Source organism: Silurus meridionalis, chromosome 15 (genome assembly GCF_014805685.1).
Source record: "Silurus meridionalis isolate SWU-2019-XX chromosome 15, ASM1480568v1, whole genome shotgun sequence".
NCBI lineage: Eukaryota > Metazoa > Chordata > Actinopteri > Siluriformes > Siluridae > Silurus > Silurus meridionalis.
Window position 1 is genome coordinate 9,371,548 of NC_060898.1, and position 27,672 is coordinate 9,399,219.

Consider the following 27,672-nt stretch of genomic DNA (forward strand, 5'->3'; position numbering starts at 1 on the left):
ATTCATTTTAAAATGGCAATGCATTTCTGTATTTAAATTCACATTTTGCATTACCATTTGTGCAAAGTTTGATGCAAAAGTAAAATAAAAATTTACATTTGCCGTTTCCAACATTAGTTTTAATATGTAAATCACATACTAATTTTAAAATAGACTGTTAGTCTAAATACATTTAGGACAAATAACATTTAAATGATCATTTTTTTTTACCATTTCTATTTTGACATGTTACTCATATCAAATCAATTTGGGTAATACATTTTCATTTTCATTTCAGCAAAAGGGGCTACTTGAAATAATCAAAAACATAACACATATTCTGGGTTATTAAACACATTTTGTTTACTACATAATTCCGTATGTGTTTTTTCATAGTATTAATGTACATTGTTAAAAATAAGATAAAGAAATATTAAAGAAGGCCCAAATTGACTGGTATTGCATGTATATATACAAATATATGTATTTATATGTATTAGAATGGTGGTGTGCCAAGTATATTCATAAATGTGTATATTAATATATATACGTGTACATGTGACTGCTGAGACGTGTTTAATTATTTTTTTAACTGCAGGCCATTGGGCAAGAGCATTACTGCAAGCCAATGGTGAGTAACCATGTCATCACTGTGTTTTCCATACTCTAATCAGTACTATTAATGTGTTCATCAAAAAGTTAAGACTGAGATTCTCATTAGTTGTTTCATATTGTGAATTAATCATCCATGGTATTCTCATACAAGGGCTCATGAGGCTTACTTTCCAGTTTAAATTACTGAACAGTGATATATTTGGGATAAATTTGATAACTTTTCTTTATTATTATTTGATATTAAAAGCTGCAAGTAAGGAAGACAAAACACTGATCAGAGGCCAATTGTAGCACATTTACCAATTTAAACAGTGTTGTTTCAGTACTTTTTAATTGATGTATTTTATAAATGTTAACCATATGTAAGTATGAGTCAAATTCCTGAGTTATAATCTAAGTATTTTGGCAATAAATGGAGGGTTTGAAATCAGCCTATAGTTAGACATTTTACAAGGTTAGTTTTTTTATTCAATGTTTTGACAAGTGCTAGTTTACATAGTTTAGGTATTTATATAATAATTTGTGCTTTTATGGTGGTCTTGTTCCTAGTTAACTTTGCTAAAGTATTAAATAGAAATATTGGATTCTTATCCATGATTAAGATGGAGAGACACTGCAAAGAAACATTACTTGAGTGGACTTTTACAGCTAAAAAGGCTCTCCTTCTATGCAATTTAGATTTTTTTTTTAGATTTAATTAATTTAGATCATTTACTTCTTAAGCCCATTTTTCTATCATGGACACTGCTATTATCGTTACTGCCAATTAAGAAAAACCACCAGATACCAACACCAAAGCAGCATTTGCCTGTCTGCTAATAACATTATTAAACATGTGAATGCTCACACCAATGGCATTTTTTATTGTTTAAAAGAGACTCATGGCCTGTGGGCATGTCTGACTCTCTCAACCACACCCAGTGAGACTTATTTGAAAAAGATCAAGACATTGACACAATTCACGTGTAGAGCTGTGTTGACATAATTTCCACCAAGCATATGTGGGACATTCCTAACAGGAACCCTTGGTAAATCTGACACCTAGTAAAGGACTGGCAACAAAGAACTGTAAAGAGCTACTAGATTTAACCTGAAAGAAGGCATCAGGAAAGTGAAGGCAGCCTCAAAACAGATAATTACTATAAAATGAATGAATTATTGCAGACCCCATGCATGGCACTGTATTAGAATCTTCATAATGTATAAAAGCAGTGAAACACTTTATGGTATTTTCATAAAGAAAGACAGAGCACATGCAGAATACATTGAAGCATCTATATTAGTCAATTCACAAAGGTATTCACAGCAATATTCAACCTTTTTTCCAGTACATTGTCTCAAAAAGTCCTTTGCCATATTGAAAATACCAAAGAAGTCTGCCATAAGCTGCCTCAACAAATAAAGGCCAGCTACACATGCAAAACAAATAAGAAAATGGGCAAGCAGAAGGATTTAAACGAGTTTGGCAATGGCCAAATTGTGATGGCTAGACAAATGGGTCAGAATGGGCCTGATGGCTGTGGCCTCTTTCAGCAGGATAATGCACCCTGCTACAAAGCAAAAATGGTTCAGCAATGGTTTGAGGTGTTGATTTGGCCCCCAAATTCTCCAAGAGCTCAATCCAATCGAGCATCTGTGGGATGTGCTGGACAAACAAGTCTTAAATTATCTGCTGCTAACTTCTTGGTGCCAGACACCACAGCACACTGTCATGGGTCTAGTGGAGTCCATGCATTGATGGGTCAGGAGAAGCAAAAGGGGGACGAACACAATATTAAGCAGCTGGTCATAATTTTATGCTTGATTGGTGTTTATTATACCAGTACAAGTAATGTATTTAAGTTTTGCCATGTAGATGATTGCAAACCATGGCTCAGTCTGCTAGGTGATCAAAGTTTGGCTTAAGTTGGAAATTCCAACATAGCCCACCACACTCAATTTCTACTTCTATTTAGTCTGCAGCCCCATATGCAGCAAGCTGACAACCTTCTTTTATAGCCAGCACTGAATCTTTTTAGCAATCAGTGCTATAAAAGCTCTTTAATAGTATCAGTCTATATGCCTTTTTCCCCCCATTATGCATCAGTAAGTCTTGGGCACCCATTACCCTGTTGCTGATTCCCTGGTTGTCCTTCCTTAAAAGACTTCTTGTTGGCACTAACCACTGCATCCAGCAAACACTCCAAAAGACCTTCAGTTTTGTACTGTAGATTCTCTAACCCATGTCTATCCACCACAATTTGGGCCTTCAAAGTCGCATCTCATTTTTCCTGCTTCCAATACATTTACTTTGAGATTTACTCTGAATATCAAACCCTGTCTGGTGGAATTTTGTCTGTGTTACATTCTGACACTTTAATCTATTTCGTGACAAAAACAGCTTTAATCCAGCTTAGAAATATTTTTTCTGACCAACCAATCTGGAAAAACAAGATAAAATTAATTAAATTGATTAATGAATAAATAATAGAGAGAATGTTTAGTTAGAAAAATTTTGTATAAATGGGTTATTCCATGACTCAGTGTTCAAATTATTGAATGTTCTCACTCTTTATGAATTATTTACAATTAATATAATTTACAATTTTATGAGCTAGATTTATTTTCTATTCAATATTGAAGAATTTAACATTAGAGTAAAAATATTTTACAAATTTGCCAAAACTGTAAAAGCTAGCTCATGCTCTCCCGCCATTACAGTGCCTTGCAAAAGTATTGACCCCCCTTGGCGTTTTTCCTATTTTGTTGTCTTACAACCTGGAATTAAAATTGATCTTTTGGGGGTTTGTATCATTTGATTTAAACAACATGCCTACCACTTTGAAGATGCAAAATATTTTTTATTGTGAAACAAAGAAATAAGACAAAAAAACAGAAAACTTGAGCGTGCATAACTATTCACCCCCAAAGGTACTGCAAGGCACTGTATGTCTGCAAATATACCAGTTAACCAAAAGATATGACCACGGATTCTTATGTAGGTCTTCATAATATTGCATGATGTGTAGTCAGTATACATATCTATAAAAGTCCTAGACACATTTAAGAGTTGTTTACTGAACATTTACAAAATGAAGTTTACTACTAAATGCCAAATATGTTTGTTCACACAGCCACCTTGTTCAGAAGACCTTTCAATAATCTGCTTTACCAGTGGCACAACAGGTAAGGTGATATTAGTGTACATCTAGTACACTATAAAGGTAAGCTACTGTCTAGGTTTCTGCAGTTTCTGCCTCACCAAAGTCTTTGCCTAGCTACATAGCTGGGAAACATACAAAACCAAGGTTTAGTTTTTGTGCCTATAGGATGGTGAACTTAATATAATATGATGTAATAGCAAACACTTTGAAATTTATGGATTTATTTTGGGTTTTACTGATTCACTAAAAAAGTGTCAATGAAACTGGATTTTGACATAATATTTAATATTTAACTAAATATTTAATATTTAATATTTAACTAAAAAAAACTAATCAAACTGTCCTAATTTATTGTTTTGAGGAGGAACCAAAATAAAATGATATAATTGCCAGCTCTTTATAAAGCTCAAGTGCAGGAATGTTTTTTTTATAAACCAATAATAATTATTAGTTCCATTACAAACTATTAATTAGTAACAATTTGATGTTAATTGTTATTTAGCTTATATGTTAATGATCTTCCAAATATTTGTCCTTCTGGTGTTAATTGTCAGATGTATGCAGATTACACAGTAAAATAATCTATGTACATATTAGAAGAAACACAGCTGTCTATTTCAGACACTGCCAAACAGCCAATCAATGGGGCATATAAACCAATAAAAGTGAATTGAACATACATGAAGTGACTAGTACCTGCCAGATTTTCCTACAGCTTCTTTAATTTTGCCCTTGGCCTTATCCCTGATACATTTTGCAGAACTGTTAAGACAATTTTAGAGGGTCATGATGATGATGAAACAATGCCACATAATTGGTCATACTTGGTCATTATTTGGTCTTCACTTGATCTTGTTAGGAAGCTGGGGTCAGAGCACAGTGTCAGCCATAATACAGCGCCCCTAGATCTCAGAGGGGTTAAGCGTGTTGCTCAAGGGCCCAAAAGTGGCAGCTTGTCAATACTGGGGCTTGAAACCTCAACCTTCCAATTAGTAACCCAGAGATGATCTGAGCTACCACTCCCCCCTTAGTGATGGTATCACTGTGTTGAATGCTGAGCTATAATTAATTAACAATATTTAAATATAGCTGTTCTTGTTTTCCATGTGTGCACTGTAGTGCTAATGGCATCCTCTGTGGACATGTATGCCAACTGGAGAAGGTCCCGCATGTTTTGTGTGATAGTCTGGATATACAGTGGGGGAAATAATTATTTGATTCTCTGCTGATTTTGTAATTTTACCCCCTTATGAAAAATTAACAGTCTAGAATTTTTTATGGTATTTTTATTTTAACAGAGAAGATAAAGAATATAGAAATAAATAATACATTAATATTATATATAAATTAATTTGTATTTGATAAAGTGAAATAAATATTTGATCCCCTACCAACCAACATGATTTCTGGCTCCCACACACCCAAATTAGTCCTGTCCCTTTAGCGAGGGCGATTGACATCTTGTATTTCTTCTAATTTCGAATTATCACGCTAACAGTGGTCTCTTTCTCACCAAGCTTTTTGCTGATGCTCTTGTAGCCTATTCCAGCCTTGTGCAAGTCTACATTATTGTCCCTGATATTCTTTGACAGCTCTTTGGTCTTTCCCATGGTGGTGGAGATGTTTGCAAGGAAGAGGTGATATTAGCAGTTAGATTGTTAATTTCTTTGTGGTAAATTTACAAAATCAGGCGTGTAAATTTACAAAATCAGCAGGTGATAAAAGAAATATTTTGCCCTGTTACTGTTACATCTTCACTAGTGGAGTCAGTGCAATGGAATGCATACTGAGTTCCCATCCAGGGATGTTGTGTCTGCCAGTTGATTTCTATAATTTTATTTTTTCAAAGGTTTTCACAACAACTACAAAAACTTTGTGCTCTTATCAGCCAGTTTAATGCTTAAGAAGCAGAAGAAGCAGGCATTGGGATAGGTTTAATTAAGTGTGATACATCTCTAACTTAACTAGCACCTGCTTCACTAGCATTAACTGAGACAAATGCAGTAGAGCGGTCAAGCAGAATGGATCACACATCAGTTTATCCATGGCTTTTGGTTGAAGTATGTCTGGACTTTTTAGTGGGCATGGTGCTGTTGACAGATACTAGTTGTAGGTGGTTATGGCTGATATTTAATCATAAAGATTCACTATGCAATGCTCACACATTGCAGCATTTTTAACACCTTCCAGCCAGTGCAATCACAGCAGTCTTGTATCACCTCTTACAGTACTATTTACGGTGGGAGACTGCTTGCGGAGCTGTCTGTATGCATTTTAGAGGAACATTGAGATGTAGCCAGATTGACCAATTTTTTTTTGCTGATGACATGATTCCAGTGGTAATGGCCCTAGCTGTTCTTAGCTCAGACAAATAAAATAATCCAGGTTGCTGTTTTCTAATTTCAAATTAGGTTTTCCTGTCATATTAAATCAGTGCTGGTACTGTGGGTGCCTTTAAGCTATTAAGAATGGACTAGCAAATAAATAAATTACAAACTTGATTAATGCAGGAGGAGCACACAGAGACCTGCCACAATGGATATCATCCTCTGAAAATTGTCTAGCTTGTCTGACAGACTAGCTGATTATCTAGCTGTTATCATGGCCCAGTGTGCATTTTGTAAAAACTAGGTTTTGCTATACTAGCTAAGGGTGCATATGCCACTGGTATGTGCCCGATTGCTTTCTTGGCAGCAAGACTGCTGCACAATTTTACTAACCCATTTGCTTAAACCTTAAGGCTACATGTAAATGGGCTCACGTGTGAAGTCACATAGACAATGCTTGTTAATTTCCTGACAATCACTGTTTTGTTTGAGCATCCTATGACATTATGGATTAGATTTATTTGTTGGACTAATATGCTTTTTCATGAAGACAAGCCATATGCTCCTAAAGGGGTATTAGCACTTACATTCTTTTTTCAACGGTATAAGGAAATTCTGTCTAGAGTATTTGCAGAAACCTTGATGGGTGACTGGGTATCACTGTAGCTGTGTATACACAACCCAGTCTGTCACTTCCGGGGTTCCCACTTCCGATTCAGGGGCAGCGCGAGCTTTCAACCGCCATCTTTCCTCAGTAGAAAGTAGTGATGGGAAGTCCGATTCTTTTTTGCGAATCAGTTCTTTCGGACAGTTCGTTTCAAAGAACCGGTTAAAAAAACGGTTCACCAGTTCTTTTACGTCCTTGCATCATGACGTCATGCATATGCAAATATACACACTAAACACATTTAAATAAAGTCATGTCTATTGCATGAGGGCATTTATTAAAACATTTCCATTTAATATAAATTCTACTTGTGAAAGTGTCATGATTTACTCTAATAATAGTACATTTATTCCTTCCTTTTAAACAATCAGCTGGTTTTAAGGAAAAACAAGGAATCACATTTTTGTGCAGCATCCATGATTATGATCATACAAACATAAATTAATACAAAAGACACAGACATTTATCTCATTATAAAAGCAATTTAATACTTTAAAATGCTTCTTTCGCTCGGTTCATAAACTGTAATATAGCCGACCCAAACAGATCCTCTTACAGCGATCAGAAAGTAATTAAGTCATAAACATATTTAAACTTTCTGGTGTTTATTAAATTACTTTAAAAAAAACAATCCATTTCGTCCTGCTGAAATTACACGCATGCTCAGTATCGTTGTTATATGTCGGACGTGTCGGTTTTTGATTTTGTGTACTGGAGATTAAAAAACTAGCAACCAGTATATGAATCGAGTCTCGAGAACCGCGGTACCAGCATGTGTTTGGTTAGCCACGCATGCTCTGTGTTAACAGCTCATGATCGTTCTCAGTATGTCGGACATGTCCGAAAGAAACGGTTCTTGATACAGTACTGGTGACTCGAGAACAGCAGTATGTGTGCTACTCGGAATCGGCAGGTATGCGCATGCTCAGTGATGATCACTTGTTCAGCAGCATGTTTCAGTTCAATGTGTATACTGTTGGAGAAACTAGAGAAGAACCCCATTCTCAGGGATATCGATTTATTTTGAGTCGGATAGACGGTCATACACATTTAAAAGTGAGTAACTTGAGTAATTTTGTTGATTAGTGCTGATTTGAGACGCGAATTGTTTTGAACGATGCAGTCCGATTTGGTGAACCGGTTTGACCGGTTCGACCGGTTCACTAAAAATAACCAGTTCAAATGAACGTTTCGTTCACGAACCGGACATCACTAGTAGAAAGAGACACCGATTCTCCCTGTTTTCTGCCAGATTGTCTCGTCGGCTTCCTGCTTCCTGTTTCTTTCCACAATACAAAGAACTGAACAGAACTCACACACTCACTTACACACACACACACACTCACTCTGTGTGTTACTGAACTGTACAACCTGAACTAAACACAATCATCACTCATCTCGATCCACTATTTATTATTATTTATACTCGCACCTTGTATTCAGTATAATGTTTACATGCTGTTTTTGCACCTCTTGTATTCAGTAGAATGTTTACATGCTGTCTTTGCACCTCCTTGCTGCTGTTTTTTTGCACTACATTGCTCTGTTCAGTTTGTACTTTCTCCTGGGTATAGTTTTTACATTTCTCCTTACACAGTACTGTATATTTAAGTATACAGTAGGTTTACTAGTCGGCGCTATACTTGTTTTTTGTCTTTTGTCTTGTCTTGTGTTGTCTGTCTGTACTGTTCTTTTGTTTGCACTGTTTGCACCAGGCTGCACTCGATGCACTTTATGTTGTTTTGTTGTTTAGTGTAGCACCAGGGTTCCGGAGGAACGTTGTTTCGTTTTTTACTGTGTACTGTGTACCACTGTGTATAGTAAAAATGACAATAAAAGCCACTTCACTTCACTTCACTTTACTTCACTGTTTCATCCAGCCCATCGGTTCCCTCGCGGATTTCTTTCTTTCGGATCTTAATGTTATCTCGGACTCGGTTTGTTTGTTCTTTGCCAACTCTCGGATTACGGGCTTTTTGTGGACTCTGCTTTCTTTCTCAGGTTTCATGGCTTGCCATTCTCTCTGCTCTTCCATTCATCCTCTCTGATCGCAGGCTCAAAAGTTTTTGGACAGTTTGTTTTTCCAAGTTTCCATACGTTGTCCGACAGGTTTTATTTCCGTGCTCTCTAGTTTTGTAGATTCTATGTTTTGCCTGCTACTTCTTTAATAAAGAATAAATAATACATCTGTCGGCCTCCTGCGTTTGGGTCTTCACCAACCCATACCTGAAACATGCAAACAAAAGCTGGAACTACTCGAACTAATTCTGCCTTCACTGGGTAACACAATGGTTAGCGTTTACCTTGTTTATCTAGTTCAATCACAATTGTTTATGTAACACCAAATACTTTTACCTTTTCCTGTAAAACCCCGAGACAGGTGGACACATCTCATGTAGCTTTCTATTTGGAAGTCCAAACATGGCTGTACTACTATGCTTCTACTTAAAATTAGTGATCTTAGCGTAGCCACCTCTAATGCTAGGGCACCTCTGCTATTATGCTATTTAGTTGCTTTTAGAGACACTCTACTCACTTACCACCAGCACTCCCCCATGTGGTTATACTATATATCTACAACAACAGGCTGGCTATCATTTGGAGCACAGTGAGAATCACTTTCTTTGATTTCATAAGTGGTTTTAACACCATCCATACACTTCTGATGAGAGAGAAGATATAAACAATGCAGCTGGACAAATTTATGATCTGAGTTACTGACTTCCTTTCAGACATACACCAGGTGGTGCAGCTGCTAAGCAGCACTGGGACCTCACATTGAGCTGTTTTCCCTTACTATTCCCTCAGTTCTATAAACACCATTGCCTCCATGACCTAAAGTTTTAAAGGGTTCTTTAGTTGAAGTATTAAGCTCCACTGTAGAAAGTGCAGGAGCCTGTTTGTACCAAAAGTGATCACACTGTAGATCTCATCACTGTGTTGGGACTCTACTTTGCACTGAGCCAGTCTTTGGATAAGATTATTGGGCAATACTACCATCATATATTAATGTATCTATCAGTAGCCACACCAATAATGGTGCATCCTAAATAGTATCTCTTGGTACCCTTATGCTTTATCATTATACTTCATTATTTCTATTACATCAGTTACACACAATCCAATAATAGGAGAACATGTATCAATCAAAAATTCAGAAAATGTAGCATCTTCAAATAGTCAACATGCCTGCATAGTAAATTGTCATTTAAAAATAATGTGCATTATGTACATTTGTAGTCCTGCACAATAATACAATCTAGTTATAAGGTCATGTATCTGAAATGTGTAACTTATACAGTAACGGTCAAAAGTTTAGAAACCTAGTGTTTATTTTGGAGCGACACATGCATGTTCCTTTTGTTCATATTCAACAAATTGGGTAATTTTAGGGTATGATGAGTTACTTTGATCAAACAAATACATAAATGTACACACAGAATTAAAATTTATTTTCATTATAAAAAAAAGCCTTCTCTAGCATGAATAAGAACTTTACACACGCTTAGCATTCAGACAGTTTCTCAAACTATTCAGCTAAAGTACTTTGCCATGGCTTTTATTAAACTTCCATTTTTTTTTCAATAGTTGGATATTTCTTTTTGACCTTGCAAACCATTACATCCCAAAGCATTTTAACAGGATTTAGGCCTGGTGACTGGGAATTCTATTCCATGATGAATAACACTTAAAGAGCTTGGACGTATCTTTTAAGTCATTGTATTGGCATATGGTGATGTTGGTTTGAATTAATTATTGATCTTGAAGTATGGATAAGTAGTTACATTTCTTCAGTGTTTTTTTTTTCCCCAGAATAAGTTTTCAACCTTCCCTGCAACAAACAAATGTTTGATTGTGGATGTGAAGCAGCCTGGTCACATCTTCTTTTCTACATTTTACTGTACATAAGTTCAACTGTTAGAGCCAAACAGGTCAAATTTGGGCTCAGCTGTCCTCAGAACTTTCTTTCAGTCATTCACTATCAAAATCATGTATGTTTTTGCCTTTTACTTAGTTTGTTACATATAAACAAAAGAAACATGCATCTTTCTCAAAAATGACTGCATTTTCAAACTTTTGATAGGCACTGTACAGAAACCATGCAGAAATAATAACTAAGCTATGTTTTACAGATTAAGCCTATATACAGCCATATAGGTTGAGCCAGCACAAAGGTTGGAATATGTGGAATGAAACCAACCCAAAATTACTTTATTTTAATCAATAGTGGAGTACAAATAAACAAAAAATAGCTATTAAATGTTGGAGTTTTCAGGGTTTTCACAGTGGCAGAGTTCACAAGGTCACCTGTTGGTATGTCTGTGTTTTTTTTTTTAGGAAATCCAAAGGGTGTGATGCTTACACATGGGAACATTGTTGCTGATATTTCTGGCTTTCTGAAAGCAACAGATGTAAGTGATAGTGGAACACAGGTCTGTTAGATACTGCTGCAAAAAGTCGATATGAACTAATAGATTTATATTTACTTTTTGTGACAAAAATATATTTTTTTTAATTGAATATAGAATAAATAATTTTCTGTTTGACTTTAATTACACAAATTATAATTTCGTGTCTTTGTTTAACTACAATAATTGTTTGTCATGCAGAAAGTTATATCTCCAAATCAAGAAGACGTTCTCATTTCTTTCTTGCCCCTTGCACACATGTTTGAGCGGCTTATTGAGGTACTGCATGTCTGCGTGTGTATTTGTCTGTGTGTGTGCGTGTGCGTGCATGTTATTTATGTAGACAAGAAGAGAGGGTTATAGTTTTGCTGTGCATTTTATTGATACAATTAAACATTTTATAAATATCAAGTTAAAAGTAACTCAGTTTGATAAATTGCTCACATTTCTTTGGTCAGTATGCATCAGAGATGCCCAAACCTTTTCCTATGAAAAGTCAAAAATTAAACATAATTGAGGGCCATGGAAAAAAGTAATATTGCATTAAACCAAACTTTATAGTATTATTATATTTGTTATATTAAAATTGCCATGGTTCCCTTTATTTATGATTTCATAATATTTATAAATAAATAAATAGAGAACAAAAAACAAGTTTTATTGGTTCAATGAAACTTAAAGTACAATGAAAACATACTGTAGAAACAATCTCATTTATATTACAGAAGAGTTCAAGGCCTAATGCAGCTATTTAAGCTATAATCATTTCAAACATATGCTTGTAATATCCAAGTTAGCGCCATGTTGGGCATTGTTCTGCACAGTGGATCCAATAATTGGGTTGAACAATTCCTAATTAAGACTAAAGCCCAAGGCATGGACCACCTGTACCTTCATTAGTAACTAGTTGTCTTTATGTTGATGATGTTAAATACTGTAAATACTACAGTATTTGATGATGAAGTATGATTTGATGAAGTAAATACTAAGCATTTCACTGCATGTCGTACCCTGTATGTATGTGTATGTGACAAATAAAATTTGATTTGATTTAATTTGATGTTTTATCTCTGAAAGATGCTCTTAAATCTGCTCATCACTTTTTATGCCAGCACCTCCTGACTATGATTGATTAGCTGATTCACATTTCACAACTTAATAACAATTGAAACAACAGTAACTTATAGTAAATATCATAGCTTTACTCTGGCCTAAGATTTCCTCAAACAACACTTGTCTAAACATTTTTTTTTCCTGTTAAACAAAAAGATTAGAATACCTGACAATTTTTGACCTTTGGGACAACTGGTTATGTTTTATTTACAAAGATTATTGGTTTTACTGCCAATGGAAAATGCTTATATGGATAATAACTAATAATAAGTAAACTAATAAATGTTTTTGTTTTGTTTTGTTTTGTTTTTTAGGCAGTGGTGTACTGTCATGGGGGCAGAATTGGCTTTTTTCAGGGTGATATACGTCTTCTTGCTGATGACATGAAGGCCCTGCGCCCCACTGTCTTCCCTGTGGTGCCACGGCTTCTCAACCGCATGTATGATAAGGTGAGAGTTGAAGCAGGTTACATTATAGCAAAATTGTATTGCCAGCTATTTTCAATTCTATTGGCAGATTACCTTAATGTTTAAAATTTGCAGAACTACCCGATAATTGTAAAATACTACTTCAAGTATGAAATAATAATATTTTCTAGAAATAGGTGTAGGAAACTTCTACTTGGATTAATGTAATCACATATCACAGGAAGTAGTAAAGTCATGAAAAAAGAAAGAAAAAAAAACCATTACACTTTCATTCCTATTTACACAGATATAGGAAATAGTGTTTGGTCAAGTTCAGTTGATATTGATATCTATCCCAATGTTTTTCTTTAGGTTGTGATTGATGAGGTGACTGGCAATTTTATGCCAGATAAACAGTAACTAGAAGTTCGAGTGTATAACCTCATGCGTAAGCACATTCTGTCCACCATTCACTTGAAACCCTGTAAACTTTATTTGCCATCTTTCTCTTTTCACAGGTGTGCTAGTAATTTTGCAAGGCCATGATATGTTTGGTTGTTAACTTTTTTAAACAGACTCTTAATTGTGGTTTCTACTGTATAACTTGCAAATTAGTGAATAAAGTAAATGCATGAACATTATACTATAGTTCATAACAATTTACTAGCGATGGTATGATTTTAAGCAAACATTTAAAGTAGTTTCATAAAATCAAAATGACATCTTTAAATGTATTCTATTAAAGGAATGACAAAACAAGAGAACAAAGTGAATGAGAGTACAACAATGTCTCAATAAGAGAGTACAGGTCTAGGAGGTAGAAGACAATTATGGAGATCAGTAATTTTTTTCTTCAGACTTATGTTAATGAATGTAAATGTTTACTGTTGTTAAATAATATGTTACGATAGCTATTTATAACAACATTACTTTGACTAACATGGATGAATTATCTAATATCAGCTGGATAGAAAATTATAGCTCAGTCCATCATGGTTCAAACTTTCTAAAATATTTCTAAACAATTGCAAAATCAATATGCTAATATGCTTCCACAAAATATATGACTACAAATTAGCAATGTTTTACATATTAATTAATAATGTTGCACTTACATTAGTCATCTTATGTTACTTCAACATATATCTAATGTGCAGATTTTGTCTCAAAATTTGATGTAGTGTGCAAACTCTGTCAAATGTTGACTGTTGCAAAAAGTACCATGCAGCAGCTTCTGAATGCAAAATGGTACTATTTAATGTTCTATAGACTGATTTCCACAGTATAAGGACACTGGGGCAACCAGTGTTTGTGTGTTCTATGACAAGACAATACTGACAATAATTTAGAAACCACCCAGAAATCTACAAGATGGTCTGCTGGAAAAGCTATGCTATCTAGTTTTGTGGTGCGGACCAGCCCTTCATTCCTCTGCAACACCTATGCCATTGTCTTGGGGAAGTGTCAAATGTTGTTTCTGAGAAAGTGGAAAAAAAGGCAAGAAGGTAGGAGTCTTAGCATTAGTTTAGAGACTGCAGCAATTTTTTTTATACTTGAAGAGACATTGCTCAGCAAAAGAGTTCCAGTTCCCACCATTCAGATTGGCTACTTTATTTCCTGCAGGAATTGACCACTGTTGAATAAGCATGTGTAATTGTGGATGTTGGATCTTGTTCACATAAACTTTCCTCAAAGATTTTTATTTCACCTTCAACCAGCAGCCTTGGATGACTGCAGAGACACCTAAGCTCCATTTTCAGAGGAGGTGACAATGTGGCCCATAGAACAGAAGTGCTTAAACTCTATTGGGTTATCAAATTTATTACAAAGGTGCTATTGTCTTGGGTTATTAGATTGAAACAAAGTCCACAGCCACTTCCAGGACAGTATGATGCACCCATCATTATGAGGCGCATCAAGACCTTGATGGCCCCCTTACTGGATCCACTGCAGTTTATGTATCAAGCAAACCACCCTATAGACAACATCATTCAATTTAATTCATTTTTATTTGTATAGCGCGTTTAACAATAAACATTGTCTCAAAGCAGCTTTACACAGATAATGTGGTGATTAAAAGTGAATATGTTCTTTATAAGTAAGTTTGTCCCTGATGAGCAAGCTGGTGGCGACTGTGGCAAGGAAAAACTCCCCGAAATGGCAGGAACCAGACTCAAAAAGGAACCCATCCTCATCTGGTTTGCACCGAATGTCCATTTGTAGCAGATATACGATGTTGCAGGATACAGTGACGATGATCAGAAGCGAAAAGTAGTCCTGAGTCAGTGTAGGAGACTGTTGACATTAACTACAGTCCAATCCATCCTCAAAGCGCCCATTCTTACTCCGGAATTTCATAGAACCACCCAAGGTGTTAATAAGACACCGTCCCAAGCTGCACAGAGTGGCCTCTAATCGAAGAGCCTAGAAGAAGTGGGAAGATCCACGGAGGGGAAAGGGGCAGGAACAGTGGTCACTGGAGCCTCAGGAGCATGTTTAACTCGACCGAGAGAGAGAGAGAGAGAGAGAGAGAGAGAGAGAGAGAGAGAGAGAGGAAGGAGGGTGACAGGAAGAGAAGGATATGGATTATTAAGTGTCCTTATTGTTGTATAAAAGTTAATGTCACTGTGCAGTTTGGACTCCAGCAAGACTCACTATGGCAGCATAACTACAAGGGAGAACCAGAAGGTAATACAGACATGAGGGATCTCTGGGATAAGAGACGACCCCCCACACCACCGTCAATGAACCTGAGTGAACATGTGAATGTGAGGGAACGACAGCATACAAATATCCCAGTTCACCAAACACTCTATATCCATGTTCCCTCCAGATCTGCGCCTTTACCTAAGAAAAAATCTACTGATCAAAGGCTTGACTAAATAAATATGTTTTCAACCTCGACTTGAACACTGAGACTGTGTCTGAGTCCCGAACACTGATTGGAAGGCTGTTCCATACCTGTGGAGCTTTATAAGAGAAAGATCTGCCCCCTGCTGTAGTCTTCATTATTTGAGGAACCAACAGACAGCCTGCACCTTTTGATCTAAGTAGGCATGGAGGATCATACTGGTAAAGAAGTTCACTCAGATAATGCGGCACGAGACCATTAGGTGCTTTATACGTCAGTAGCAGTATTTTATAATCAATGCGAGATTTGATTGGGAGCCAGTGTAGACTGATTAAAACAGGAGTGATGTGGTCATATTTTCTAGATCTAGTGAGGACTCTTGCTGCTGCATTCTGAACTACCTGAAGCTTATTTATGCACTTATTTGCACACCCAGACAGTAAAGCGTTACAGTAGTCTAATCTAGAAGTAACAAAAGCATGAACTAGTTTTTCTGCATCCTGTAACGACATCATATTTCTAATTTTAGCAATATTTCTAAGGTGAAGAAAGGCGATCCTGGTGATATTATTCACGTGAGCCTCAAAGAAAAGACTAAGGTCGATAATAACACCAAGGTCTTTTTGACAGCCGTACATGCTGAAACAGAAACACCATCCAGAGATGCCACGTAATTCGGAAAGTTTGCTTCTAGCTGCACGTTGTCCTAGTAAAAGTACTTCCGTCTTATCTGAGTTGAGCAGAAGAAAGTTATCAAGCATCATTGACACCACCCTCTCTTGACCATCATCCACCTGGACAAAAAGCATGTGTGAATGCAGCTGATGAATTTCAGCTCAGCATTCTCAAAATAATTTCTCAGCAGCTGATTGGGAAGTTAAGCACGTTGGATGCACCACTTCACTCTGCAACTGGATCCGGTAAATCTTGTTTAAGAATATTCAGTCAGTCTAAACACAGCATCTCCTGCACCAACACACACTGGGGTGCTCAACACCACCATTGGCACTGGGCACTGGGGTGCTCAGTGTGCACTCTGCTGTTTGCCCAGTACACTGCTGACCCACATTTAGCTTACCAGTGGTACTAACATTGTGGGTGTCATCAACAAGAATGATAAAAAGAAGTTTAAAGGCTAACAGACTTGTGCAGAGGTAACTACCTCCCTATGAATGTGAAAAACAAAAGAAATCGCTATTGTTTTCAGGAGGACATGAAGTGACCATTCTCAGGTGAACAGTTATAGCTTCCATGTACGATTTCAGAGTTTAAACGAGAGCCTAGGAAGGCAGCAGAACAGGGATCAGGATCCAGAACAGGCAGAGTGGCAAGAATGGGTGGTGCGGGAAAAACGGCAAGAGCTGAAACAAACACTTGTATCCAAAATGATTGCCATATTTAGAACACTATACTAATCAAAGATAGTAAGGTCATCTGGATAAAACCATAAACAAATAATAAAGGAATGAAAACAATTGACATAAAGTGAGCTAAGAAAGTTTAACTATCTCAGTCTTCAAAAGAAAACTGTATGCATGATTAGAAGTAAACTAACATGACTGAATTAATAAAACTTTGTTAACAGCAGCACTCTTTCAACAAAAAATATTTTGTTTTAGTCCAGTGATGTTCAGATTTCATTGTAGGTTTACATACTTTCCAGCTGCACTTCTTCTTCTTCTTCTGGCTTCTCCCATTAGGGATCATTTGTCTCCATACCCCTCTGTCCTCTACATCTGCCTCTTTCAACCCAACTACCTGTATGTTTTCCCTCACCACATCCATAAACCGCCTCTTTGGCCATCCTCTTTTCCTTCTTCCTGGTGGCTCCATCCTCACCATTCTCCTACCAATATACTCCTCTGCACATGTCTAAACCATCTCAATCTTGTCTCCCTCACCTTGTCTCCAAAACGTCCTACATGCGCTGTCCCTCTAATAAACTGATTTCTAATCCTGTCCATCCTCGTTACTCCCAATGAAAACCTCAACACCTCCAGCTCCACCTCCTATCTTTTACTCAATGCCACTGTCTCTAAACCATGCAACATCGCAGGTCTCACCACAGTCCTATAAACTTTCTCTTCCACTCTTGCAGATACCCTCCTATCAAAAATCACTCCTGCCACTCTTGTCCACCCACTCCACTGTGCCTGCACTCTTTTCTTCACTTCTCTAACACACTCCCCATTACTTTGCTCTGTTGACCCCAGCTACCTGAACTCCTCCACCTTCTCCACTTCTACTCCCTGCAACTGCACCACTCCAGTGCCCTCCCTCTCATTCACATACATGTGCTCTGTCTTACTCCTACTGACTTTAATTTCCCTTCTCTCCAGAGCGTACCTCCACCCCTCCAGGCTCTTCTCAACCTGCTCCCTACACTCACCACAAATCACAATATCATCTGCAAACATCATAGTCCATGGTGACTCCTGTCTGACCTCGTCCGTCAACCTGTCCATCACCACTGCAGACAGTAAAGGGCTCAGAGCCGATCCTTGATGCAGTCCAACCTCCACCTTGAACCAGTCTGTCCTTCCTACTGCAGACTTCACTGCTGTCACACTGTCCTCATACATGTCCTGCACCACCCTCACATACTTCTCTGACACACCTGACTTCCTCATACAATACTACAACTCCTCTCTCTGCACCCTGTCGTACGCTTTCTCCAAATCCACAAACACACAATGCAACTCCTTCTGACCTTCTCTATAATTCTTCATCAACATTCTCAAAACAAAATAATACGTCTGTGGTGCTTTTCCTCGGCATGAAAACATACTGCTGCTCCCAGATAGTCTTCTCTCAGCCTGGCTTTCATTACTCTTTCCCATAACTTCATAGTGTGACTGATCAACTTAATTCCCCTGTAGTTACTGCAGGTCTGCACATCTCCCTTATTCTTAAAGATCGGTACCAGCACACTTCTTCTCCATTTCTTTAGGCAGCTTCCAAAATCCTGTTAAACAATCTTGTTAAAAACTCCACTGAAATGTCTCCTAAACATCATAGGAAAGATCTTCTGTAAATTAAATGTTAAGCTACACACTGCATTACATACGGTAAAAAAATTGTTGCCATCACCAATAATCATAGAGTCATAAACTCTTAAGTATTTGCTTATTTAAAGCTGTGGCTTTTTTTGGCAGTCTGGACTGACAGTGTGCAAATATACACCCTACAGAAGATTCTAAGTACATTTTTAATATGATTGCACTTCTTATTGTTCAGATGTATCAAGGAGTAAACTTAAAAGTTGAGTTTTAAAAAATGAATGATAATATTTATTTGATTATAGAGAGAGACATTTATCACACTTAGCCTGTCAATTAAAATATTTTTTGGTTATTATTTTTCAGATCTTTACTCAGGCCAATACCCCTGTGAAGCGTTGGCTCCTTAATTTTGCTGCGAAAAAAAAGGGAGAAGAGGTCAGCAGTGGGATCATCCGCAATAACAGCATATGGGATAAGATCTTCTTCAGCAAGATTCAGGTGTGTGTAATCATGACAGCCTATGCCATTTCCTTATATCAAAATCTTGTAAAATTTCACAACATGAATTAAGTCAACATGCATGTTTGGACAATCATTAGAGATTAAATGGGTGTGCAGATATGAGTGTGATATTCTAAAGTAAGTTTCCTACATATATTGGGGACCAAAAAGAGTGTAATTGATTTGCAGGCTAATGTAGGTGGGAGGCTTCGAATGGTTATAACTGGTGCTGCTCCTACCTCTCCTACGGTACTCAGCTTCTTGAGAGCAGCTTTGGGCTGTCAGGTGAAAACATGCACACACATATACAAACAACTGTACATTGAGCACTAAGCATTTGGATTTACATGTATTCTGCATACATACATGTTTACAGGTGTATGAAGCATATGGACAGACAGAGTGCACAGCCGGCTGCACCTTCACCACCCCTGGAGACTGGACTTCTGGTAAACCTTGACTCATATGACATCACATAAGCTAGGAAATAACCTAATATATTTTTAGTACATTCATTCATTAAATTAAAGAGAAGGAAAATTGCATTTAATTGGAATATTGTGTTTAAATGACAGAACTGCAAAGGGAACTATGGTAGGACCCCATCTTAAAAAACACTGTGACAGCATGGTCTATTAGGCTGACATGTAGAGTATCTACCATATAATTTACAAGAAGAACATTGAAATTACAACAACAAACTTATTAGCACAATGTATGTATCAACATTTATAAAGTCTGTATCCCTGTAAAAAGCAGAAAGCAATAATCCATTAAGTTCTTCCTGAACTGTGCCTCTCCAAAATACTTAACTATTTCAAATATGATAGTTTATATGCCTCTGCTAATCCATACTTGTGTAACAATATTTAAATTCATATACCGGTTGCAAAGCCAGTAGTGTGGATTAAATCCATTAGACAATCCAAAATAAAATTTAAAATAGGCACCATGATCAGGTGATCAGCAAACAGACTAGACTGAATTCTGGTGTCCATGTGCACATGATAAAATCATGTGATGTAGACTGTAGTTCATGTTGCTGGGAAATTAAATTGGATTTCTAAATGTTGTGCTGTGACAGAGGATTTTGGGCTGTGAAATTCATGGCTGAAGCTGCTGGTGACATGACAGTACCTAATTTTGTGTGAAGAGATTTTGGTAGCCCAGAGCCCTGTTTGCATGCAAATTTTTTTCTCTTGCTGTTTGTAGGTCATGTAGGGGCACCACTACCATGCAACCTCATAAAACTTGTGGATGTGCCAGAGAAGAACTACTATACCTCAAAAGGAAAGGGGGAGGTATAAATGATATGATTCCATGCTATTAATTTGCACATTTGTATACAAACAATACCAGTTAATATTTAAATATATTTAAATATAATACTTAAATTGCAGGTGTGTGTAAAAGGCCCAAATGTCTTTAAAGGCTATCTGAAGGATCCAGTTATGACGGCAGAGACACTAGATTCGGATGGATGGCTACACACAGGAGACATTGGGCAATGGTTACCGGTGTGCTTACAACATTCATATCATTTGATTCAGGCTGAAAAAGGAAATGTGTTGATATCAAAAGGCATATCTTAAACCAATTTTAACCATGACAAATCATATGAATCATATGATTTATATTCAGATATTGTGAAATATTCATTGGCAAAATATTTGTGCTTACAGAAACATATAGTGTGTTTCATTGAACTTATGCTTTCTATTTTTCTCTATGTAAACAGATGTGATATTTCTTTGAAGTTTAGTGATTTAAACTTACAGTGGCTTTGGAAAGAATTGAAGACTCTAGTTTTTGAATAATTATTATTTCATGTTGATATTTGTAAACAATATGGCCAACACATAAAAAGAAAATGGCATTTAATTTACTCTTATTCAACATTTATTTATTTTTGCGTGGATTTACACAAAACTTAGAAAACGGCCACGCATAAGAGGCAGTGATAAGGTTAGATAACTGTATCTCAAAACTATATATCTGCCTGGGGATGATGCTGTGCAGTGGGTGCAGTGGATTGTTCATGACCACTGTTTATGACAGGAGCCTACTCAGTGCTTCTCTCTCTGCCACTGATGTCAGGCTTATCCAGACATGAGGCGTTCTTCTTGATGCTGCCTCCCCAGCACACCACCACATAGAAGAGTTCACTCACCACAACATCATGGTCACACTTCTGCAGCAGCTTTTATTGCAGATGTTCAAGGACACCAGCCTTCTAAGAAAATACAACCACCTCTGTCCTCTCCTACACAGACCATCCGTGTTAGCAGTCCATTCTAGTTTATCATCCAGCTGCACTCCCAGGTATTTGTAAGTCTTTACAAACTCCACATAGTCATCGTCGATAGTCACAGGCTCCAGTTGAGGCCTGGGCCTCCTGAAGACCACCACTATCTCCCTTGACTTGGTGGTGTTGAGGTGCAGGTGGTTGAAGTCACACAATGCAACAAAGTCTTTGATCAGTTTTCTGTACTCTTCCTCCTGTCCACTCCTGATACAGCCCACGATAGCAGTTCCGTCTGTAAATTTTTGCAGGTGGCAGGACCCACAGTCCCTTCCATGGTCCATGCCACTAGGTGTAAGCTCACTTTTCACTTTGTAATTCTCACAGCCCCACTGTTGCTGTCTAGGTGAGGAGATCGGTGTAGCGTTTTGATAACCTTCTCCTGGTTTGCAAACTGCAGAGGGTCAAGGCCATGGAAGACCTATGGCCTCATGTGGTGTAGCAGCACCTGCAGGTCTTTATTACCTAAGACATCAGGGCGAATGGCCTGAAGTTATTCAGCTCTCCAAGGTGTGGTTTCTTTGGAACTGGGATGATGCAGGATGTTTTCCACAGCCGAGGTACCCTCTCCTTTTCCAGGCTAAGGTTATGTGCTGTAGAGGGTCTCCCAGGTCCAACGAGCAAGCCTTAAGTAGTCATGGAGATAGTTCATCTGGGCCAGCTGCTTCGTTGCCTCCTCAGCTCTCTGCACACCTGGGCTGCCGTGATCATAGGTGGAGGGACATTTTCCTTTGTGCTACAGTTGGTTCCAATGGTGAGAGAGAGCAGAAGTGGGGGTGGGGTGTTTAGTGTACTGAGGTGTAAATGAGTTGGGGTGTGATCAAACCTATTGAAGTTGTTCCACTGGTTTGCTTCTCTAACATCTCCTTTAGTGGTATCACCCCTAATTTAAAGCTGCATTTGCTGACTACCTTCATCCTGTCCCACACTTCCTTTATGCTGTTATTCTGTAACAGCTGCCCTTGCTTCCTCTTGTACTTCTCCTTTGCCTTTGTGAGTTGGACTTCGAGTTCCCTCTGCACACACTAAAGCTCCATCTTATCATGGTCTTTAAAGGCCCTCTTCTTCTGGTTTAAAAGACCCTTGATGTCACTCGTGATCCAGGGCATAGTGTTTGTATAGCTGCATAAGGTTCTCCATACAGAAGTTAATGCAGTCAACAACTTTCTCAATGTTCCCACTGTACGACCCCTGCAGCACATCCCAGTCTGTATTTCTGAAGGAGACCACTTCCTGATGGTTAGTGGTAGCAGAGTAGAGTGCAGGCAGAGTATTCTGTCCTCACTCTCGTTTTGTAGTGAGGCTCAAGCAGAATAAGGTTTTGGTCTGCATTCTCCAGTGCAGGCATCAGGGTGAAATTTTATGCCTCTTTTACATTGGCATACAGTACATCAATAGTCATATTTCCTCAGGTGTTACAGTCCACATACTGGAAGAAAGCAGGTAGTGTTGTGTCCAGAGTAACATGATTTAAAGTCCCCAGAGACTCTAAGAGATGATCTAAGGACAGCCCTTAGAATCTGAATGTGCAGATGCCCAGATCATTATTATTATAATCACAATATAATCTCAATATTTGTACACAGCGTGCAGGCATTATTAGTATTAGAGTTGTTTGAATATTCTGTTCATAAACAGTGCTAGTGATTTGAACAACCGAAAAAGAAGGGTCACAAATTGATGTAACCCAAAAAAGTTACTGGAAACAATGGAATCTTTTAATATAAAACGAACCAGGGTATATTGAGATGACTTTTGAAATTCACCTAGTTCCTGTCTTTTTGAAAAGAATTTTGAAGAATCTTATATTACTAATCTGTCCTGGCAAATCTGTTCGAAACGAAGCACAGACACAACCAACACAGAAAAGATTCAAGTTACAAATGGATTCATAACGTATTATTGACATTTCACATTCATTAACATTCGCTTGCACATTCTAATTTCCAAATGAACATCCAATATATATATTAACAACGTGTGCTTGTTAGCTCCGTTAGCATGTTAACCGTTAGCTCACAGCAGAATCAAACATCACTCGCTAAATTTATTTAATAATGACTAGCTTTTAAATAAACCTATCACAAGAAAATGTGGATAATAATATGAGAACCCTACCTCCCAGTGAAAATGTTAATAGCTGAATACCCCTGACCTGCAGTCAGGCCTACCATTCTTGGGCCTGATACAAATCCTCCTGTGTTAATTGCTGTTTTTATTTACAGTATTCTTTCTTATATTTTAAATATTTTTCAAAATAATACAAATGGAGAAAAAATGTGTGTGTGTGTGTGTGTGTGTGTGTGTGCGCGCGTGCGCGTGTGTGTGCGCATATGTATGTATACATACATCATCATCAACCAATCATAGTGTGCCATTCACTACCACCAATCTCAGGGCTGCTAGAAGAGGATTAGGGCATGACATTACAGAACCATTTATTGTTAATTTAATAAGCTTGTGAAATTTATTTAGTAGATGATTAATATACTATAATTAGTATACTAGAGATTAGTACATTAGAAGGTATATTATCATGCATATTAATTAAGTATGATTGTGTAAGGATCTGACCAACAAATAGCAAGATTCGTTGGATTATCCCAGTATGCAGTGGTTGGTACCTACCAAAAGTGGTTCAAGGAAGTAGAAAGTATAGCATTACCCTGCGTAACACAGATAATTAAAAATTAATTAAAGCTTACATATAATTCTTCTATGTAACACTTGCTTGGGGAAGATTTTTTCTTAAACTCGTATACTTTTGATCTGTTATTTTCAGACTTACAATTAACGTGTAATTTGTAAATGTGTGTTCCTTCTGTACAGCGTAGATGTAGCCAGAACTTTTTTCAGGAGTAGAGAGAAGAATATAATAGATAAAGAAACTATAGATATATTCTGCATCCATAAGCTAACTTGCCACAATATATGTAGCCTTATTTGCATGATATTTATCAAGTAGTTGAAAAAAGATTTTGGGCTAATGATTGTAATAGATATCTATTATTTTTTAATTAATGAATATAATTATATTAATAGATTGTAGTGCTAAGAGTAACATTTGAGTTTTTTTCACATAAACTGAGTTGATTAAGCAACTCTTGTCTAATGACAAAAAATTATAATAGGATATTATAGCTATTATAAATCATTGTACTTTGGATACTTAAGTATATTTGAAGGCAAATATTTTTGTACTTTTACTCAAGTGAAAGTTTAAAGGGAGCATTTTTACTTTTACTGGAGTAGTATTTTACCTAGTGTCTCTACTTTAACTCAAGTACATGGTTTGTGTACTTCGTCTACCACTGCTCAGGACTAGCCTACCAGAATAATTTTGTATTCAAGACCACATCTTTCCACGGTATCAGTTATTCTTTATGTGAATCCTACTTTATTGCATCATTGTAATAGTACAACACTACTTTTGAAAAATCTGCTATTTTTTTTAAGATATTCAGTTTCATCAGAAAGTATGCTGAACACCCTACTTTTCTCAACCTAGTTTTTATTATTGAGATGCAAACCATCTCTGCTACACAAGACAAAATTCAATTCTGGATATCAGCATTTGTATATGTTGTATTGCCAACTGCATTCTTTTTTTTTGTTTTGTGTTAGGATTATGTTTTGCTGTCAGCTCCAATATACCTAAAAGTACAGAAGTTTGCTTTCTGATTCTATTGTTTATTGTGCACTTATGGATTATTCTAACCAGGGGCGACTTGTGTACTATTCACTTTTAAAGTGTCTTCTGTCTCCCTGAAGAGTCCTAAAAACATTCAGTTGTGGCTGTACTGGTGCTTCACTTCTGGACTTTGTTTGTAATTTGGAAATTTTTTAGAGTTTTATGTTTGCAGACTCAACGGCATACCAGGTGAGCAATGAGTGACAACTTGTTTTTGCTCATCTCTGATTCTGGTTTGATTGGTTATCACTGAGGTCTCCACATGCTTCATCCCGGACTGTATCTCTGCTTCCTCCTTATTTCTCTAAGGACATGTCTCCTGGTACTTCTCTCTGTAGCATTAATTTCCCCTGCTTCTTTGTCATTTGCAGATTTGCTGGTACTACTCCTCTTTTTTAACAAAACATTTTTTATCTTTCCCTGAGTGCTTTTGTGTAGAAAAACCTTACAAAAACAGTGACAAACTCATAATGTTTGCATTCCATATAAAAAAAAGTGTTAAGTGTTATAAGATGATTTTTAAATTTTGTTATAATTGGATAAGTATTCAAACCCCACACATTAATATATGGTCAAGCCGCATTTGGCAGTAAAACAGATTTAAGTATTTTGAGATACCCATGTACAAGCTTTGCACACAGTGATGAAGTTATTTTGATAGATGTAGAAGATAAGCTAAATAAACAGAATGCACCTGTGCTTATATATAAGTGACTTTCGAAAGGGTCTGAATACTTATAAAGAATAAAAAGTTGCAAAAATTATTCTTTCGATTTTAGATTATTGTATGTAATTGAATGGCCAATGTGTAAAGATGGAAAGGAGTCTGAATACTTTCCAAACCCACTGTACATTTGCATATATAAAATATTACACTTTTAGCAAATGTAAGTGGCAGTAAATATAACCTTTACATTTTTTTCAGAATGGCACATTAAAGATCATAGACAGGAAGAAGCACATATTTAAGCTTGCACAGGGTGAATATATTTCTCCTGAGAAGATTGAGAACATCTATATTCGCAGTGAGCCTGTGTCTCAGCTCTATGTTCATGGAGACAGCCTACAGGTTAGTGCCTTTACTGACCTTTATTAAAATAAATGTAATACCTTTTACATTTTTTACAGATGCAAGTTACCCATTTTATTCCTCTGTAGTCTTGTCTGGTTGGGATTGTTGTTCCTGATCCTGAAGTGTTGCCTTCATGGGCCCAGAAAAAAGGCATTGATGGATGCTATGCTGATCTGTGTAAAAATGTGGTAAGTTCCATGTGAAAAATTAATTTGTAAATTTACTGTAGATTCTATATGTAACATTTTTGCCCACCAGTTATATTATTAGTAACAAGAATTGTTATTTTGAAGGCTCTAAAAAAAGCCATCTTGGATGATATGGTATGTTTGGGCAAAGCTGGTGGCCTCCATTCATTTGAGCAAGTAAGTGCATCATTAAAACATTTGCAATAGTATAGATCACATTTGTGAGCAGATTCTCAGTAAATACAGAAATGATTTATTTTAAAACCTTATAAATGTTCTTCATTTCCAGGTAAAAGACATCTACATTCATAATGAAATGTTCTCCATAGAAAATGGATTGCTGACTCCCACATTAAAATCCAAGAGGCCAGAGCTTAAAGTATATTTCAAGCAGCAAATAGAACATCTGTATGCCAACATCAAAATGTAAATATCCCTTTTGCTAAATGTGGACTGCGGACTCTTTTTTATAGTGATCAATTGTTTGTCAATAATTTGTCCAAATACCAATACAGCTACAAAAAGCATGAAAACAAGCCATGCTTGATATAAAGAAGAATCACGTTGTCTGTCTAGAAGTGAACATAGACTGAAAGGAGAGTAGTCCTCCTTAACTAATGATTGTAAACACAGTTGGTGTGCCTCAGGAGAAAGTGGCACAGGTACAACCAAACAAGTTCCCTTAAAAAAAAAAAATTATAATAAAATTACCATGCATGTGTCCTTCCTTTCTTAAGTGACTAAGTAACATGGCTGTCCTTGGTCTAATTTAAATTGATTATAGGTCCAACTAGTGATAAAATTGTATTTTTAACACAAATGCATTTTCAACAATGCATGAAGTGCTAGATAATGCTTTAGTTAATTAATTGTTGATTCATTGAGTTTTTACATGCATAATTTACACAATAAAATACGCAATAGATCTTAACATGAAAATAAATGCAGCAATATTAAATATTTACTTTCTAAATCTGATTGCTACTGCAAATTGAGAATTCTATGGACCTAAATATTTGGACTTTGCAGTACCTTCAGTTGTACCATCCCAAAATTAAGTGTTGATGTAAGCAATGCTTTAACTTGTATAGCTGCAGAATTATTTTTTTTTTTGTTTACTTAATTTTTTTTAATAGTTAGAGAGATTAAATACTCATTCTAGTATCATGGAATGTATATGGACATGCATTAGAGAAATGGGATGGCTTTAAAAAAATATATGTCTGTGTGAGTGTGTGTGTGTGTGTATATGTGTATACATATATATATATATATATATATATATATATATATATATATATACATACATACATACATACATACAGGTGCATCTCAATAAATTAGAATATAAAAGGTTGATTTATCTTAGTGATGCAACACAAAAAGTGAAACGCGTAAATTACAG

General features: G+C 36.6%; 1 protein-coding gene across 1 annotated transcript in view; it reads left to right on the plus strand.

Moving 5' to 3' along the window:
• The window catches only part of acsl6 (acyl-CoA synthetase long chain family member 6), a 66,744-nt gene extending 39,930 nt beyond the window's left edge, over positions 1-26,814 (plus strand). The window contains exons 9-22 of the mRNA XM_046867312.1: positions 578-610; positions 3,708-3,759; positions 11,070-11,143; positions 11,342-11,419; positions 12,568-12,702; positions 18,877-19,011; positions 19,204-19,299; positions 19,391-19,463; positions 20,227-20,315; positions 20,415-20,531; positions 25,933-26,076; positions 26,166-26,267; positions 26,373-26,444; positions 26,557-26,814. Coding sequence (XP_046723268.1) covers positions 578-610; positions 3,708-3,759; positions 11,070-11,143; positions 11,342-11,419; positions 12,568-12,702; positions 18,877-19,011; positions 19,204-19,299; positions 19,391-19,463; positions 20,227-20,315; positions 20,415-20,531; positions 25,933-26,076; positions 26,166-26,267; positions 26,373-26,444; positions 26,557-26,697 — 1,341 coding nt within the window. The 3' untranslated portion in view covers positions 26,698-26,814. The remainder of the gene's footprint in view (positions 1-577; positions 611-3,707; positions 3,760-11,069; positions 11,144-11,341; positions 11,420-12,567; positions 12,703-18,876; positions 19,012-19,203; positions 19,300-19,390; positions 19,464-20,226; positions 20,316-20,414; positions 20,532-25,932; positions 26,077-26,165; positions 26,268-26,372; positions 26,445-26,556) is intronic.
• Positions 26,815-27,672: the final 858 nt, after the last annotated feature.